A 16316-nucleotide genomic window follows, 5' to 3' on the forward strand; every position below is an offset into this window, starting at 1 on the left:
GTGCTAATAGATAATGTCGACCAGATTTTCGTCATCCACTCACCAAGTGACTTAGAATCATAGAATGGTTACAACATGCATGGAAGAAGGCCACTCGGCCCGTTGAGACCATGCTGATTCTTGGCTAGTCCCTTTCCCCACAGCCCTGCAATTTTTTTTTCCTTCAGATACTTATCCAACTCCCCTTTGAAAGATCAAATTGAGCCTGCCTCCACCACCCTCTCAGGCAGTGCATTCCAGATCCTAACCACTTGCTGCGTAAAAAAAGTTTTTCCTCATGTCGCCTTTGGTTCTTTTGCCAATCACCTTAAATCTGTGTCCTCTGGTTCGCGACCCTTCCGCCAATGGGAACAGTTTCTTTCCATCTACCCTGCCCAGACCCTTCATGATACTCATTCTTCAAAAACAAACTCAAATCAAGTTGGCAAGACACAACCTTTTCTGGAAGCCGTGTTGAGTATCTCTAATGGCCTCTTCTCTTTCCCCATGACCTTAAAGGACATCTTGGGTCTGCCTGTTGGGTCCTGTGGTGTAACAGTGTTTGTATCGGCTGTCTGGGGGATGATGAAGGAAGTCTGTCCTTCCTGACATTCTCATCTTAAAAATAAAAAGGTGATTAAGACTAATAGTCCAAGTGCTGTTGTCTTAACTAATATCACCAACAGCAATTGCCAGTGTCCATTTCGTTTGCCTAAATACAATACATTACCTACAATACACGTTGATAAAGATTGGTGTATCATTGAGGGAAGGGTGGATAAGTGGTATGTGCATGATGGGTGTAGTCTACTTGAATACCAATGGTGAGAATTTAAATTTGATATGGAGTAGCCTGTGTGGCATATGTTCGACTTCCTCACTAATAGCTGCTCCTTTCTTGTGTGTTTGACGTTCAAAGTTACACTTGTGCACACGGCACTTATTTACCGCGACCATTTTTCTCCCCCCACCCAGCCCCGCCTTAATCGAGAGACGGCACAGAGATGTGCCTAAGTCGCGCACCAACAATTGCGAATTAATTTTCAGCATTTGCCAGATGCGCATTAAAGCGTAGCAAAAATTGTAAATGCTATGCAACATTTACTTTTCCAGTAATGGAGTCTGTCTCGCGCTCTGCAGTTCCAGGCACTTTAATTTCCGCAACAGTGTTTTTCTTCGTCCCAGTCGCAACTGCAAGATTTTAGTTGACAGATAAAATCGAATGGGACTGGAAACAAGATGTGATCCCTGCTGTACCAGTAAAATTGGGCGTTACCAAGGGGCAGTATTTTGCAGTTACTGAATTTATCTGTAGCTCATGTGATTTGAACCGTGCTTCGTGAGAGTGGGAGGTCTTTAAAGCCGAGGTTCATGAAAGTTACTTGATTGGCTTCATGCTTAATGGTGGTACCTGTATTGGAAGGCGATAATTTAATGTCCTTTTGCCCCCTCAATGCATCACAAGACCATAAGAAATAGGAGCAGGAGTCGGCCATACAGCCCCTCGAGCCTGCTCCGCCATTGAATAAGATCATGGCTGATCTGATCTTGGGCTCAGCTCCACTTCCCTGCCCGTTCCCCATAACCCTTGATTCCCTTATCGTTCAAAAATCTATCTCCACCTTAAATATAGTCAATGACCCAGCCTCCACAGCTCTCTGGGGCAGAGAATTCCACAGATTTACGATCCTCTGAGAGGAGAAATTCCTCCTCATTTCCGATAAATGGGCGACCCGTTATTCTGAAACTGTGCCCCCTAGTTCTAGATTCCCCCACAAGGGGAAACATCCTCTCTGCACCTACCCTGTCAAGCCCCCTCAGTATCTTATACGTTTCAAGAAGATCGCCTCTCATTCTTCTAAACTCCAATGAGGGGGGTCATTTTTCTAAACTCCAATGAGAGGTGATCTTATTGAAACATCAAAGAGTGCTGCCTCGTCAGAGCCGACCGTAATGCCCCCACACACAGACCCCCGAGCACTACTGGACACTTTGCATGCTCAACCGTGCAGTGGGGTTCTTAAGTAAGCGGGTGGAAACATTATTTGAGAGACGATCAGGGCTGTGCTCACCAGCTGCTTCGGTATGTAGTACGTGGGACAATGGCTTGCAGTGCTGCGTTGGCCGGGCTGCTATCCTGAGGCGGAGAAGCGTTTTGCCCTGGCTTCACTGGGCGGCAACAGACGAGGTGGAGCGACCAAACCGGGCGTGCCATTTGGCTGCCGTCTGTCTGGATTTTCCGCATGCCAAATTATGATTGGAGGAACTTCAGAGAAGGTTCACGAGGTTGATTCCCGAGATGAAAGGGTTGTCTTATGAAGAAAGGTTGAGCAGATTGGGCCTATACTCATTGGAGTTTGGAAGAATGAGCGATGATCTTAATTGAAACGTATTTGTTTCTGAGGGGGGCTGCAAGGGGTAGATGCAGAGAGGATGTTTTCCCTCGTGGGGGAATCTAGGACTAGCGGACATAGTTTCAGAATAAGCGGAGATGAGGAAGAATTTTTGGAATTCTCTGCCCCAGAGGGCTGTGGAGGCTGGGTCATTGAATATATTTAAGGTAGAGATAGACAGTTTTTTGAACGATAGGGGAGTCGAGGGTTATGGGGAGCGGGCAGGAAAGTGGAGTTGAGGCCAAGATCAGATCAGCCTTATTGAATGGCGGAGCAGGCTCGAGGGGCCAAATGGCCGACTCCTGCTCCTATTTCTTATGTTATGTTCTTGTAAACTGGGGTAAATCCATAAGAAAATCCGTGGAGACCTCTGGCACAAGCCAATGCTCACGCTTTTCTTTCTCCTGTCTGCAATGTATTGCTTTTCATCAACTCCCTCACCCAGCCGCGGGGCACAGGCTGAAAAGGGAGCGGTGGTTTTGCATGAAATCTTGCTGCTGGGCCGGTCTGCAGACCAGACGCCGCTGAGCTCCTGGTAGCGGAAGCACCAACCTGCAAAGCATCCCACCCGCAAAAAGAAACGACGAGGAGTAGGTCTCGAAATATATATACCTGTAGCAGTGAAAAATGTGGTGTATAAATTTGATCTTTTTTGTTGAGCATTTGTACGGCTCCTAACATCAACCTTTGCCATAAAATGAAAAATTCCTGGTATGAATTTATAACGTAACCGTATCCAGCTAGCTTCATTCTATTTTTTTTATTCCTATTCGCTATCCAAGCTTAAGCCATTTGAAATCGATCTGTATTGACTTAATTGTTTCAATAATTAATGAATTTTCCTGCTGTGATTATGTACATTCCTTCTAATACTGCACTAAACTGCATTCTTCTTCTTCCTGCTAAAATATCTTTACTGTTGTAAGCTGCAGTCTCTCCTGTGTAACCTGCACTTATTTCCTTGTTCGTTTTGCTTCCAACAGAATTAATTTTGTTTTTCTAATTCCGTCAGTGGAAATAATGTATATTTGAACTGCCTGTAAAAATGCCCTCTTTCCAATCTGAAGTTTGATTGCAAGTGTGTGTGTTGCCAGCCTGTGCAACCTAAGCTATCGTAGTCTCAAATCATTGTGGGTTAACAAGTAGATTTCTCGAAGGTCAGTCTTTTTTTTTTTCCTTTTGGGTTTTATATTCATATCAATAAAACTATACCGTTGTGATTTGTAGTTATTCCAGCTACAGTATTGTGCAATTCTGGTGTAATGTGATGTCTGTTGTATGTGCACCTTTCAAAAGCCTGAACCAAGGGAGGTGCTCTGGTTTAATAATAAAAAAATCATTAGGTATTATTTAAAGTAGAGGGTCTATTATGATCAGTGCAAGAAGCAAACTCTACACAGGCTTTGTGACAAAGCTCGGACAACAGTTATGTAGCTCTGCTTCGAGAGGCTTTGGTTTGCTTGGACTTTGCTGTGTGATTTCAAAGCTCCAGTATCTCTCTCTCTCTCTCTCTTTCTCCCCACCCCCACCCCTCCGCTGGCTTGCACAGACTTGTGCGTCAATGATGTGCTTTATTTCCGTTTTTCCACCTGGACGCTGCTTCTGTATTCTCCGATTCGGGCTTTTAGAAATGCACCTTTTGTTTGTTTTGGTTTTCCTTCTCCTTCCCAAGGAGGTGGTTGTTCCCGGTGTTTAACGCTTTGTAAATGTGTAAGCGATCACACGTGGCGTCGCGTGACGGGCGAAGTCTCTGTTCTGCGTTAAGTATATTTCCAAAAAAGTGGCAGAGGCGCGACTGTGAAAAGTCCCGCGACCCCAGCTCCCCGCTTCCCCCGTTCCCCCGAAACCGTCGTGGCCTGCTTGCCAAAGATCGATTTGTTGTATGAACTGAAGGCCTGTGTAAACCCCCTAAAGGAGAGATACTCCAGCTTCTATTCGCTGCAATCACAACGCTTATTGGCATACTTGTCAGTGGTTTGCATTAAGTGGTGCGGAAGAGTGAATGTTTGCAACATTACTGAGCAGAGTAAAGCTGCAAATCAAAGCCAGAGTATTTTTGTACAGATTCTAGTGACTAAAGGGGGTCTTGCTGATGACGACGTTGTATCTATAACTTCACATTGTAATGTATCCAAGTGATCATTTTCCCAATAAATAATGTTTTGATGCATATATCTTAAAATAAGCTTTGTATGGTGTTTTAATCTCCCCTCCCCACCTCGACTCCACACACTGCCCAGCTCCACTTTCTGCTGAAAGTCTCTGATGCTGAGCGCTCTCTCTCCGCATGTTCAAGTTGCGGGACAAGCCGGACTGAATGCAAAGAGGGTTGGCACTTGATTCTCGCCCACTCGACCAGCTCCGCAGCTAACCACCTTCATCCCCATCTCCGAGGTTGCCAGTCGATTGTCAGGCCCCCACCTCCCCTCTCCCCTTCCCCCCCCCCAATCCGCTCCCACCTCCCCTCGAAAAGAGTTGGAGAGGCTGTTCTTTCTATTTGAGGCCAACTTGAAAATAGCAGTCAATTGCTGTGAATGACTGAAAATGTAATATCTGGGTGTGGCCATCAGATGGCGCTGATGCAGCTGTTAAAACTGGTGTAAGAAACCCCAAGATCATGATGCACATGTTTGCTCCAGTCACATTGGGATAATGGAGAGGTAAACAGGTACCTGTTGGTCCCGAACTGAAGGGAGCATTTGCACCACAATGGTATTGTCCAAGTGGTTTCACTTTGCACCAGTACTGGAAACCCCAGAGTGAGGCTCTGATCTGGCTCCATCACAAAGCAGAGCCAGGCTCCCCGGTAGAATACAGAGGCTGCTGTTGCAATATAAAGGCACCCCGGGGGCAGAGAAGAACCAGGAAACACCAGTGCACAGTTCTCCGAGACCTGGCTTTGAATCCAGCCGAGATAGATGGGCTGAACGCTCCTCTATCTGCCTGCATTGGTGCCCCAAAAGGGAATGAATTGAGCATCTCAGCCTGGCTCCGAGTGACTGTGGGCCCACAGTGCAAACCTCCCAGTGCTTGTAAATCTTGCTCCAAGGCTGGCACAGGGCAGGTGCGCATGTCACGCTGGTACAGTTGGTGGTGCCCTCCTGAAGGTGGGTGTTTAACAGCGCTGGGGCACAATAGAGACCTTAAATCTGAATGACTTTGCCCGGGTGGTTGGTGCTCTCCGTGCTGTGGGGGATGTGGTCGGAGGGGGGCAAAGAAACGTGCACACAAGATGCACATCCCCAGCACTGGAATCCTGCGGAGATAACTAAATGGGAAATTGTAAATTAACACATTTTTTAGAAATGTATTTTTTTTTAAATCATGCTGCTTTTAACCCGCGATGGAGTTCAGGACACAAATGAGATTGGGAAAGGGCAAATGCCAGTGATAACGGAAAAACGTGGCGGGGAGGGAAGGGGAGAAGGGAAATCAAGAACTAAATAACCTTGTTTTTAAACTGTACTAAACTCTCCCCTGAGCTTTTCTGCAAATGCAAACAGATGTTGGCATTTTAAAGCATAATGGTACTTCTGCTCAGGTAAGATCTTTTTAAAGAGCATTTCTCGCACCTTCCAAATGTTTCAAAAATTGATCCCATTTGCAATACTGTAGTGACGATTTCAGACTCTTGCAAAACCTGTTATTTTTGTGGCGTTTATGATGAGGTTTAAGTCAAAATCCTTGCTATTTATAATCTCTTCAGTTGATGCTGTGCGTCAGCATTTGGAGAGAGGTTTTTTTTTAAAGTTCAATGTGTGGATTAAGTCTGCAATCTTGAATATCAATTTGAAATCCCGCAAGCTGAAAGCATTTACACTGAGAATGCACAGTACCAGTAATTTTACTTGGGATTTAAAATGCTGTTTAATAATATTCTGAAATGTATTATTCATGAGCAGGACAGAACTTCAAGGCACGATGGACTCGTGCGTACTGTCCAAAAACACCACCTTGTGTCTTTGTGAGGGATTCGGCTCTCGTTGCACGCTGGGTGTGACCCTGCGTGTTATAGGAACTGGCTGTCATTGACTGATGTTGAAGCCACTTCCATTTGTGTACTTGCAAAGGCACTCGTGCATTTCCAGAATTAAAATACGTAAGGAATAAAATTATATCCCACCGGAGACCGATTTTTCGGTGGACCTGGTTCATGCGTTTGGTTATGGAATGTTTGTAAAGTTTAAGAGGTGCAGGACTGATAAGACAAATGATCTTTTTTTTAAATAAAGGCTTAGCATCATAATTCTGAGATCGGTAAATTTCGTCACGCCGCCATCATCTTGTGGAAAAGCTAAATTCAAAGTATTTTCACCGCATGTCTGAATTACAGTTAATCTTACTACAGTTATACAGAGCCTTGGTGAGACCACACCTGGAGTATTGTGTGCAGTTTTGGTCTCCTTACCTAAAGGATATACTGGCCTTGGAGGGAGTGCAGCGAAGGTTCACCAGACTGATTCCTGGGATGGCAGGAATGTCGTATGAGGAGAGATTGAGTCAACTAGGCCTGTATTCACTAGAGTTTAGAAGAATGAGAGGGGATCTCATTCAAACGTATAAACATCTGACGTGGTTGGATAGACTGGATGTGGGGAGGATGTTTCCCCTGGCTGGGACGTCTAGAACAAGGGGTCACAGTCTCAGGATACTGGGTACGAAATTTAGGACCGAGACGAGGAGAAATTTTTTACTGAGGGTTGTGAACCTGTGGAATCCTCTACCATAGAAGGCTGTGGAGGCTAAGTCACTGAATATATTTAAGAGGGAGATAGATAGATTTCTAGACACAAAAGATATCAAGGGGTATGGGGGAAACGTATGGAGGAAACGCGGGAATATGGTGTTGGGATAGAGGATCAGCCATGATCATATTGAATGGCGGTGCAGGCTTGAAGGGCTGAATGGCCTCCTCCTGCTCCTATTTTCTATGTCCGAATGAACTAGATGGTTCATCCTTCTCGTAGAGTCTTTCTTTCTCAATGGAATATATATTTGTTGAGAATTATGAAATAGCTCCTTAAATGTCTGCCACTGGTTATCTACCATCTTACCTTTTAATCTATTTTCCCTGTCCACTTTAACCAACTCTGTCTTCATATATTTGTTATTGCCTTTATTTAGGTTTAAGACACTAGTTTCAGACCCAAGTTTCTCACCCTCAAACGGAGTGTGAAATTCTATTATGTTATGATCACTCTTCCTTTACTATGAGATCATTAACTTTGGGGTTATGGGAAAAGGGCAGGGGAGTGGGACCAACTAAATAGCTCTAACAAAAGAGCTGACACAGGCATGATGGACCAAACGGCGGCGGCCTCTATCATTCGACAATTCTAAGTACATACAATATTTAGTTAATTTATTCGCAGGTTGGGGCGTGGACTAGGTTCGGCTGTAGTATTGAGGCATGGCAGCAGCACCAGATAATGTGATGCTCAATACATTTGATGCTCTGTTCGTGCAGCGATTGCTCACTTAATCCCTAATTCTGAAGCTAGTGTCGGCGTCACTTCTGTAGCATGATTATGTTTCAGTGCCACTATTGAACAGGCTAGGTACCTGACTGGATAGGCCTAGCTAGATTTTATTAGACATCCTAACCAGCTCTGGTGACTTTCGATTCTTTCTACTAACAGTTTTTGCCCCCCCCCCCCCACCCACCCCACCTAATTTTCTCCTTTATTCCTGAAGGTGTAGACTCGTAGTGGCTGCTAGTGACCACTTGTCATATAAGATCATGGGGTATTGTCCAGCTGTTTAACTGTGAATGTAGGCAGTACGATTAAGAAGTTTGCACATGAGACTAAAATCAACTGTGTGGTTCATAATGAAGACGAAAGCTGTAGACTGCAGGAAGACATTAATTAACTGGTCAGGTGGGCAGAACAGTGGCCAATGGAATTTAATCCAGAGAAGTGTGAAGTAATGCATTTGGGGAGGGCTAACAAGGAAAGGGAATACACATTAAATGGTAGGATACTGAGAAGTGTAGAGGAACAAAGGAACCTTGGAGTGCATGTCCACAGATCCCTGAAGGTAGCAGGCCTGGTAGATCAGGTGGTCAAGAAGGCATACCGAATGCTTGCCTTGATTAGCCGAGGCATAGAATACAAGAGCAGGGGGGGGCTATGTTTGAATTGTATAAAACACTAGTTAGGCCACAGCTGGAGTACTGCATGCAGTTCTGGTCGCCACATTACAGGAAGGACGTGATTGCACTGACGAGAGTACAGAGAAGATTTACGAGGATAGCCGGAAGTAGAGAGCCCAAGCTATGAGGACAGATTGGATAGGCTGGATTTGTTTTCATTGGAACAGAGGAGGCTGAGGGGGAGACCTCATTCAGGTGTATAAAATTATGAGGGGCCTAGATATAGTGGATAGAAAGGGCTATTTCCCTTAGCAGAGGAGTCAACAACCAGGGAGCATAAATTTAAAGTAATTGGTAGATAGTTTAGAGGGGATTTGAAGGGAAGTTTAGTCATGCAGAGCTTGGTGGGGGTGCCTGAAAGGGTGGTAGAGGCAGAAACCCTCACCACATTTTAAAAGTACTTGGATGTGCACTTGAAGTGCCGTAACCTACAGGGCTACGGACCGAGAGCGGGAAAGTGGGATTAGGCTGGATAGCCTCTTGTTGGCCGGCACAGACACGATGGGCCGAAATGGCCTCCTTCCCTGCTGTAAACGTCTAAACAAAAGCAGCAAGTGCTAGAAACGCACAGCAGGTCCGCCATCATCCGACTGAACAAAAGGGCAGGTTGCCGTTTGTAGGGTCAACCCTCCGTCAGAACCTTCACCAGGGTCTGCACCAGATAATGGACGCGCTGTGTATTTGCAGCATTTTCTGTTTCAGATTTCTGTTTCAGCCGTGGTTCAGTGGGCAGCACCCGTGCCTCTGAGTCAGAAGGTTGTGGGTTCAAGTCCCACTCCAGAGACTTGAGCACAAAAGTCGAGGCAGACACTCCCAGTGAGTGCTGAGGGGGCGCGCGCTTTCAGATGAGACGTTAAACCAAGGCCCCGTCTGCCCCTCTCAGGTGGACATAAAAAATCCCACGGCACTATTTCGTAGAAGAGTAGGGAGTTATGACTGGTGTCCTGGTCAATATATATTCCTCAACCAACATCACAGAATGATACAGATCATTCTATGAAGTGGAGCCGAGTCCATGATCAGATCAGCCATGATCTTACTGAATGGTGGAGCAGGCTCGAGGGGGCCAAACGGCCGACCCCTGCTCCTATTTCTTATGTTCTTGGATCCCTCAATCAACATAAGGAAAAACAGATGATCTGGTCATTATCACATTGCTGTTTGTGGGAGCTTGCTGTGCGCTAATTGGCTGCTGCGTTTCCCACATTACAACAGTGACTGCACACCAAGGTACTTCATTGGCTGTAAAGTGTCTTGAGACGTCCGGTGGTCATGAAAGGCGCTATATAAATGCAAGTCTGTCTTTCTTTAACTTGACTGTATTGTCCCCTGGGGACAGTTTCTCCAGAATGACCTCTTGTCGTCAATCACGCATGTCCAACAGCTTCGCTCACTCCCGATATTTGTTCCTTTGTAGTGAAACCACTTTACAGATTAAAAAGAAAGACTTGCATTTATATAGCATCTTTCACAATATGTGCACAAATCGTTGAAGGTGGCAAGGCAGGTTAAGAAAGCAGTTTTTTTTAAAAGCCCACGGGATCCTGGGCTTCTCGAATACAACAGTGTGGATTTTATGATGAACCTGTATAAAGCACTAATTTGGCCTCAACTGGAGTATTGTGTCTAATTCTGGGCACCACACTTTTGGAAGGATGTGAGGACCTAAAGAGAGGATGCAGAAAATATTTGCGAGAATGATTCCAGGGATGAGGGACTTCAGTCACGTGGATAGACTGGAGAAGCTGAATTTGTTGCACTTGGAGAAGGTTGAGAGGAGATTTGATCGAGGTGTTCAAAATTATGAGGGGTCTGGACAGGGTAGAGAGAGAAACTGTTCCCATTGGCGGAAGGGTCGAGAACCAGAGGACACAGTTTAAGGTGAAGAACCAAAGGCGACATGAGGGAAATCCTTTTTTACCCAGCGAGTGGTTAGGATCTGGAATGCGCTGCCTGAGAGAGTGGTGGAGGCAGACTCAATCGTGGCTTTCAAAAGGGAGTTGGGTAAATACCTGAAAAAGAAAATTGCAGGGCTACGGGGAAAGGGCGGGGGAGTGGGACTGGCTGAAGTGCTCTTGCAGAGAGCCGGCACGGGCTCGACGGGCCGAATGGCCTCCTTTCGTGCTGTAACCCTTCTGTGATTCTGTTTTTCACAACCTCAGGACGTCTCTGAGCCAATGAAGTACTTTTGAAGTGTAGTCACTGTTGCAGTTTAGGAACTACTTGGGGGCATGTAGAGGAGGCGCAGGTTTTTTCCAAGGATTACCATTTGCTATCTCTCTCTTTAGGAAGATGCCAGACTGGTAAAAATCTGCTGGGTCATTCAATACTCCACTGTTGGAGTTTGCAGCCAATTCCACCCAGTAACCTCAGCAGCTGCTCCAAAAGGCAGTGAAAAATGGCGCTTGGTCCTTTTTGTCCCAAGTATTTCAAATAAACTCAAGTAGGAAACAGTTAATATGTTTCATGGGGTGCACAGCCATATTTTTGCAGGGAGCTGTGGCTGGGAAATTCCAGCATTTTGGCTCACTATATGCTGGAATTTTTTAATTAATGGGCGTTCAAGGGGGCCTAGGATCGTGCTGGGATCCTGGGCCTTGCCAAGGTGGATGCAGAGAGGATGTTTCCACTCGTGGGGGAATCAGAACTAGTTTCAGAATAAGGGGTCACCCATTTAGAACTGAGATGAGGGGGAATTTAAGAACATAAGAAATAGGAGCAGGAGTAGGAGTCGGTCATTTGGCCCCTTGAGCCTGCTCCGCCATTCAATAAGATCATCCTGATCTGATCTTGGACTCGGCTCCCCATAACCCTTTACTCCATTTCTTCTGAGTCGTAAGTCTGTGGAATTCTCTGTCCCAGAGAGCTGTGGAGGCTGGGTCATTGAATATATTTGAGGTGGAGATAGACAGATTTTTGAACGATAAGGGTGTGAAGGGTTATGGGGAGTGAGCAGGGAAGTGGAGCTGAGCCCAAGATCAGATCAGCCATGATATTGAATGGTGGAGCAGGCTCGAGGGGCCGAATGGCCGACTCCTGCTCCTATTTCTTATTGTTCAGTGTTCAGTTGGCCGAGGATCCCGATTGAAATTTCCTTGGTCTTTGGCTCTTCAATCCCTGCCGGGGTTGTCCTGGTCATTCGATGACTCGAGAATGCGTGCAAGAGTATTGGTTTGCAGAATGGTCGCCGATCACACTTTTTAATCAAGCCAGGAGTTCCTGAGATCATTGCGTCTAATCAGTCCTGTGCCTTTTAGATTTTACGGTCCATCTCCCAACTTGGTGAGGTCGCTGAATCACTTTTTATTGGTACTGTACATGCTGTGTACTTGGCCCTTGAAATGCAGAAATCCCTGCTTCTGATCCGAGCCAGGCTGTGTTTTACAGTAACTGCAGCACAGCAATCCCCATGAGCCTCGATATCAAAAGCTTCCCCGCGTCCTTCCCCTTTGATACTGTGCTGCATACTTCATAAAGCAAGGACGAAACACGGGCTGGAAAGTATTTCGAGGCACGAATGCATCGTGGGGTGGAGGTGGCGTCCCGTTACAGGAATGTTGTATTTCTGTAACGCTGCACGTGCACCGATACTTTGCTCGGTATTTACGGGGCAAAGGGAAGAAACGGTGGGTACAGAGCAGGGGTGGGAACAGGCACAACTGATTAAGGAGATGAAACTTGAAGGGAATGGTTTATTCGGAGCCTTTTGAAACCTGATTTTGATTGGGGTTGGGGAGGGTTCAGAGCAGCTGATATGTAGCGGGATAAGGTGCAACAACGATTAACTCCGATTGCCAAAGTATAGACTATTATCACAGTCTTCAGAACTGCACGATGTGTTTCCTTCAAACACAGTCTGGCCTCTCTGTCTCTTGTTCTGTCTCTCTTGCTCCCAGTCTGTGCTTCTCCCGCGCGCTCTCCCGCTCCCTCGTGTGTCTGCCTCTCCCGCTCCCTCGTGTGTCTGCCTCTCCCGCTCCCTCGTGTGTCTGCCTCTCCCGCTCCCTCGTGTGTCTGCCTCTCCCGCTCCCTCGTGTGTCTGCCTCTCCCGCTCCCTCGTGTGTCTGCCTCTCCCGCTCCCTCGTGTGTCTGCCTCTCCCGCTCCCTCGTGTGTCTGCCTCTCCCGCTCCCTCGTGTGTCTGCCTCTCTGTGTGTCTGCATCTGTAAAAATGGAGTGTATTATCTGCACACAAGTGAAGTTTGGGTGCAGAAGTTTAGAAAGTGCCCAATGAACTTCCTCCAGTCGTGGCAGCCCAGAGTTTCCACAATAAGGACCTGACCCTTTCCATATCCTATAATTTGAACCACATGTACCCCAGTGCACCATGAACTCCAGCACAGCAACCTCCTCGAGTCTCCAGTGGAACTCCAGTTACTGCTGTGATTATAAAACCATGGTTGTGGACGGGATTTCACTGGATTGTGAAAGAGGTGCAGGCTGCCGTGTGTTGATGTGGCTGCAGCCAGGCTCCAAAGTCTTTGGGATTTATTCACGTCTTGTATATCGATCCTGCTGTGTTTGGGTGGGGGTGGGGGGTGGGGGGGGGTGCAGCGCTGCTGTCGGAGAGAATTAACCAGCTCTCGTTCTGTTCCAGGTTCCACAACGGATGCAGCCGACTGTCCCGTGGACCAGTTCCCGTCGTCCGCTGCCGGTGCCGCCGTTTACCCGGAGATCAACGAATCTCGGGGGTCCGATGCCCTGAGCCTGAACTGGCCCGGCCGAGCCTGGCCCCCCAGCAGTGGCTCCGTGCACACCAGCGACGAGGAGTGCATCGAAGACGGCGGCGACCCCTTGGACAGCAGCGGCCACCGACCCCTCCTGCTGGACTCCGAAGAGGACGAGGACACGGGCCGGGTCCCGGACCTCGTGGGCGAGGGGGCGGACGGGCAGCCCGGGCTTGCCCGCTCCCTGCCGGGGCGCCCGGCCAAGCTCCGCGCGGAGGGGTCCGCGGGCCAGGCGGACGTCTTCGCCGCCGCCCCCTTCAGGAACGCAAGGGGTGCCGAAAAGGCGCAGGGGGCGGCAGACGTCTTCACCAAGGCTCCCTTCAAAGCGAAAATGAATGCTGCTAGAAATCAAGCCGAGGAAGTCGATGTCTTCACCAAGGCGCCCTTTTCCAAAAAGAAAACGCTGGCGACTTTGGAAGAGTCCGTCTCGTTCCCGCTCGTCGCGAAGGACGAAATGCCCGAGTTGCCCCAGTTTGGTGGCATTGCCCCGGACGCCAGTCAGAGGGTTCAAAGTCGGTTCCCTGGGTTTCCAGAGCCGTGTGCCGCACCATCCGGGGCGGTCCCGCGTCCTCCAGCGGCGTTCCGAGCCGCCAGCCAGCACGAGTCCAAGGAAGCGGCGGCGACTGATTTTCAGAACCACCACCACCACCACCCCCAGGCCCACCCTCCCGGCACGCTGCGAGCTCAGGAAGCCTTGCTGGCGTCGGTGAGCCCCCAGCCCTTCCGCCCCCAGGCCCTGTCCAAATACTCCCGGCACTACCGAGAGCAGGAGTGGCCGAGTCGGCCGCTGGCGGTGACTCCGGACAAGGCGCGAGAGGCCGACGGCCCGGCCTCGCTACACCCGAGGACTTTGCAAGTGCACGGGGCTGACCCTTTTGCTGCAGCTCCCTTTCCCACTAAATCCCGAAATCAGAAATCTTAACCTGTGAGGGCGACGGCGGGGGGGTGGGGAAAGCATCTGCTCAAATTGCAGTATCTCACTTTTTAAGCACGTGACCAGTTACGGACAATAGGGCCTGTTCCTCGTCACCTCAACTGTTCCAATTGTCGACTCCTGAACCATGGTATTGTGCAAAAAAAAAAAAGAGCTGGGATTTCTCTCTGGCGTTCAGGTGGCAATGAGGGCCCAGTCTGACCACCTTCGCAACCTGACCTGGAACGGTGCTGCCGAGTCACAAGATGGCACTACAGATTCCCCCCCCTCCCCCCCCCCCCTCCCCACCTGTGTGTGGCTCTGTCTCGCCCCAGCCCCACAAATACAATGGAAGGGAAGAGAATGCAAAGTGTTTCACCACCCCCCCCCCCGCAGCAGTTGGTTTGAAGGTTCCTCGGGCTTTTTGGTGGAGGCCTGTTGGGGGGGGAGGTGGGGTGGGGGAGCCCGGCCTTACTTGCGTCCTGCGCTGGACCGAACCTCAAAACTGGTTGTAAAAGTTCGATACTTGGGATAACCAAAAAAAATATCCACCGGAAAAGTGTTTCACATTGCACAGTTTTCAACAATCCCATCGATTTGTCTCCTTGTGGATGTGATTTTTTTTTTTTAAAACTGCGTTAAATGTGTAAATATAAAACACTATCATGCAATCAAATGTTATTAAACTGCCTAATTGTAAATTGAAGGAGGACAAAAAAAAAATGCAATTTATCAGTGCCTTTTTAAAAGTAGACTAGATTTATTCCAGAGGATGGAAATGTGCATTGAATTGGGATACTGCAAAGCTTTTAGACATTCATAGTGACACAATCCTGCTGCTGTTCTGCCAGTGCTGTTCTCAAAGTGTGGAGTGTGGTTTAGAGTGACAATGTGTGCAGTGTGACCCTGTCTGGTTGCGCGCCGAGCACAAGATGCTAGTGGTACAATCAGAAGAGATTCCTTTAATGCTTTCCCGATGGTCTCGGGGTCGCTCAGCCCCGAGCGTGTGACGATAAGTTAGCTGACGCCTTCATTTGAGTGACTCTGCTGGTGATCTCCTATTCTTGGATTAAACAAAAAAAAATAACACCGAGGAGGTCTGAATTAATTCATTTTGCACCGTGATTTTTTTTATATATCACAGGTAAGGTTTACCACAATAGAATTGTGTTAAGATATATTTTGATGGGTAAAATACATGACCTTCCGTTCGATTTTCAATGTGCAGTGAACACTATACATCAATGGGATGTCATTTCGAGCTGCATACCAATCAAAATTATTAAACTGCATTTGAAGTTGGATGTAGTTTCCATTCAGCGTTATTCTGTAAGGCTTCTCTGATTTGGAGGCAATTTCACCATCGTACCTTGCAACCAAAACAAGGGCATGTCCCTTGACACCAGTTCTGGGCCAGTGAGGCTTATCGGCATAGGTCTTGAAATGGGCTGTGACTGACGAGGGCGGGGAGGGGGAGAGGGGCTGAGGGGGGAGGAAAGAAAACTTGCACAATCCAGTCTGGTTCAGAAATGTGAGCAGGAAAAGCAAATTTGTTGACCTGGCATAAATGATAAGTTCTCTTGAGAAATGCTGAATTCAACACCACAGTGAATTGGCAATAGTTGTTAAACTGCTGCTATAAGAGTTCGCCAAATAGGGTGATCGTACATTCGTACCTTCCATTCCTTACCGGCTGTATAAAATCATTGGGAATTCAATCAATTGTTAATGCCCAAAGCCCTTGAGATATATTTGTTTAATTCTTTGTTTCTCTCTGGCTGTCTTTCCCCAGGTACTGAAGATGGGCTGCGGTTAGTCTGGTGTGTCCTGTCGTCTTGAAATCAGTGTCCTCATTTCAAGGAGCTCTTGAATTGTCATTTTGATTTTTAAAAATCCCACAAAACACTTCATCGGGTCACGTAAACCTAGAGGGATTTCCGTGTCAAACGTCACTGTAAAAGGAGTGGCTGCTGGGCCCCGAGACATTTCTACTGCTCTCATTGTCGGTGCGAGGGGAGTAGTCGGAAGTGTTGTGGGGCAAGTGGCCTGTTACCAGTCGAGTGGGTCAGTAATTCAACTGAACTACTTGCAACCTGGTGCTGACGAGGCTGGCTGAAGGTAGCCTCGTTTCCTCCAGCGTTGGGGCTTGCTCTTG

At 47.7% G+C, this 16316-nt stretch overlaps 1 protein-coding gene across 5 annotated transcripts in view; it reads left to right on the top strand.

Moving 5' to 3' along the window:
* LOC139235025 (AP2-associated protein kinase 1-like) overlaps positions 1-15614 on the top strand; it is a 138568-nt gene extending 122954 nt beyond the window's left edge. For all 5 annotated transcript variants that reach the window (XM_070866114.1, XM_070866116.1, XM_070866115.1 and 2 more), the window contains one exon: positions 13119-15614. In XM_070866114.1, coding sequence (XP_070722215.1) covers positions 13119-14170 — 1052 coding nt within the window. In that variant the 3' untranslated portion in view covers positions 14171-15614. The remainder of the gene's footprint in view (positions 1-13118) is intronic.
* Positions 15615-16316: the final 702 nt, after the last annotated feature.

Source organism: Pristiophorus japonicus, chromosome 22, assembly GCF_044704955.1.
Source record: "Pristiophorus japonicus isolate sPriJap1 chromosome 22, sPriJap1.hap1, whole genome shotgun sequence".
In the NCBI taxonomy this organism is placed as follows: domain Eukaryota; kingdom Metazoa; phylum Chordata; class Chondrichthyes; family Pristiophoridae; genus Pristiophorus; species Pristiophorus japonicus.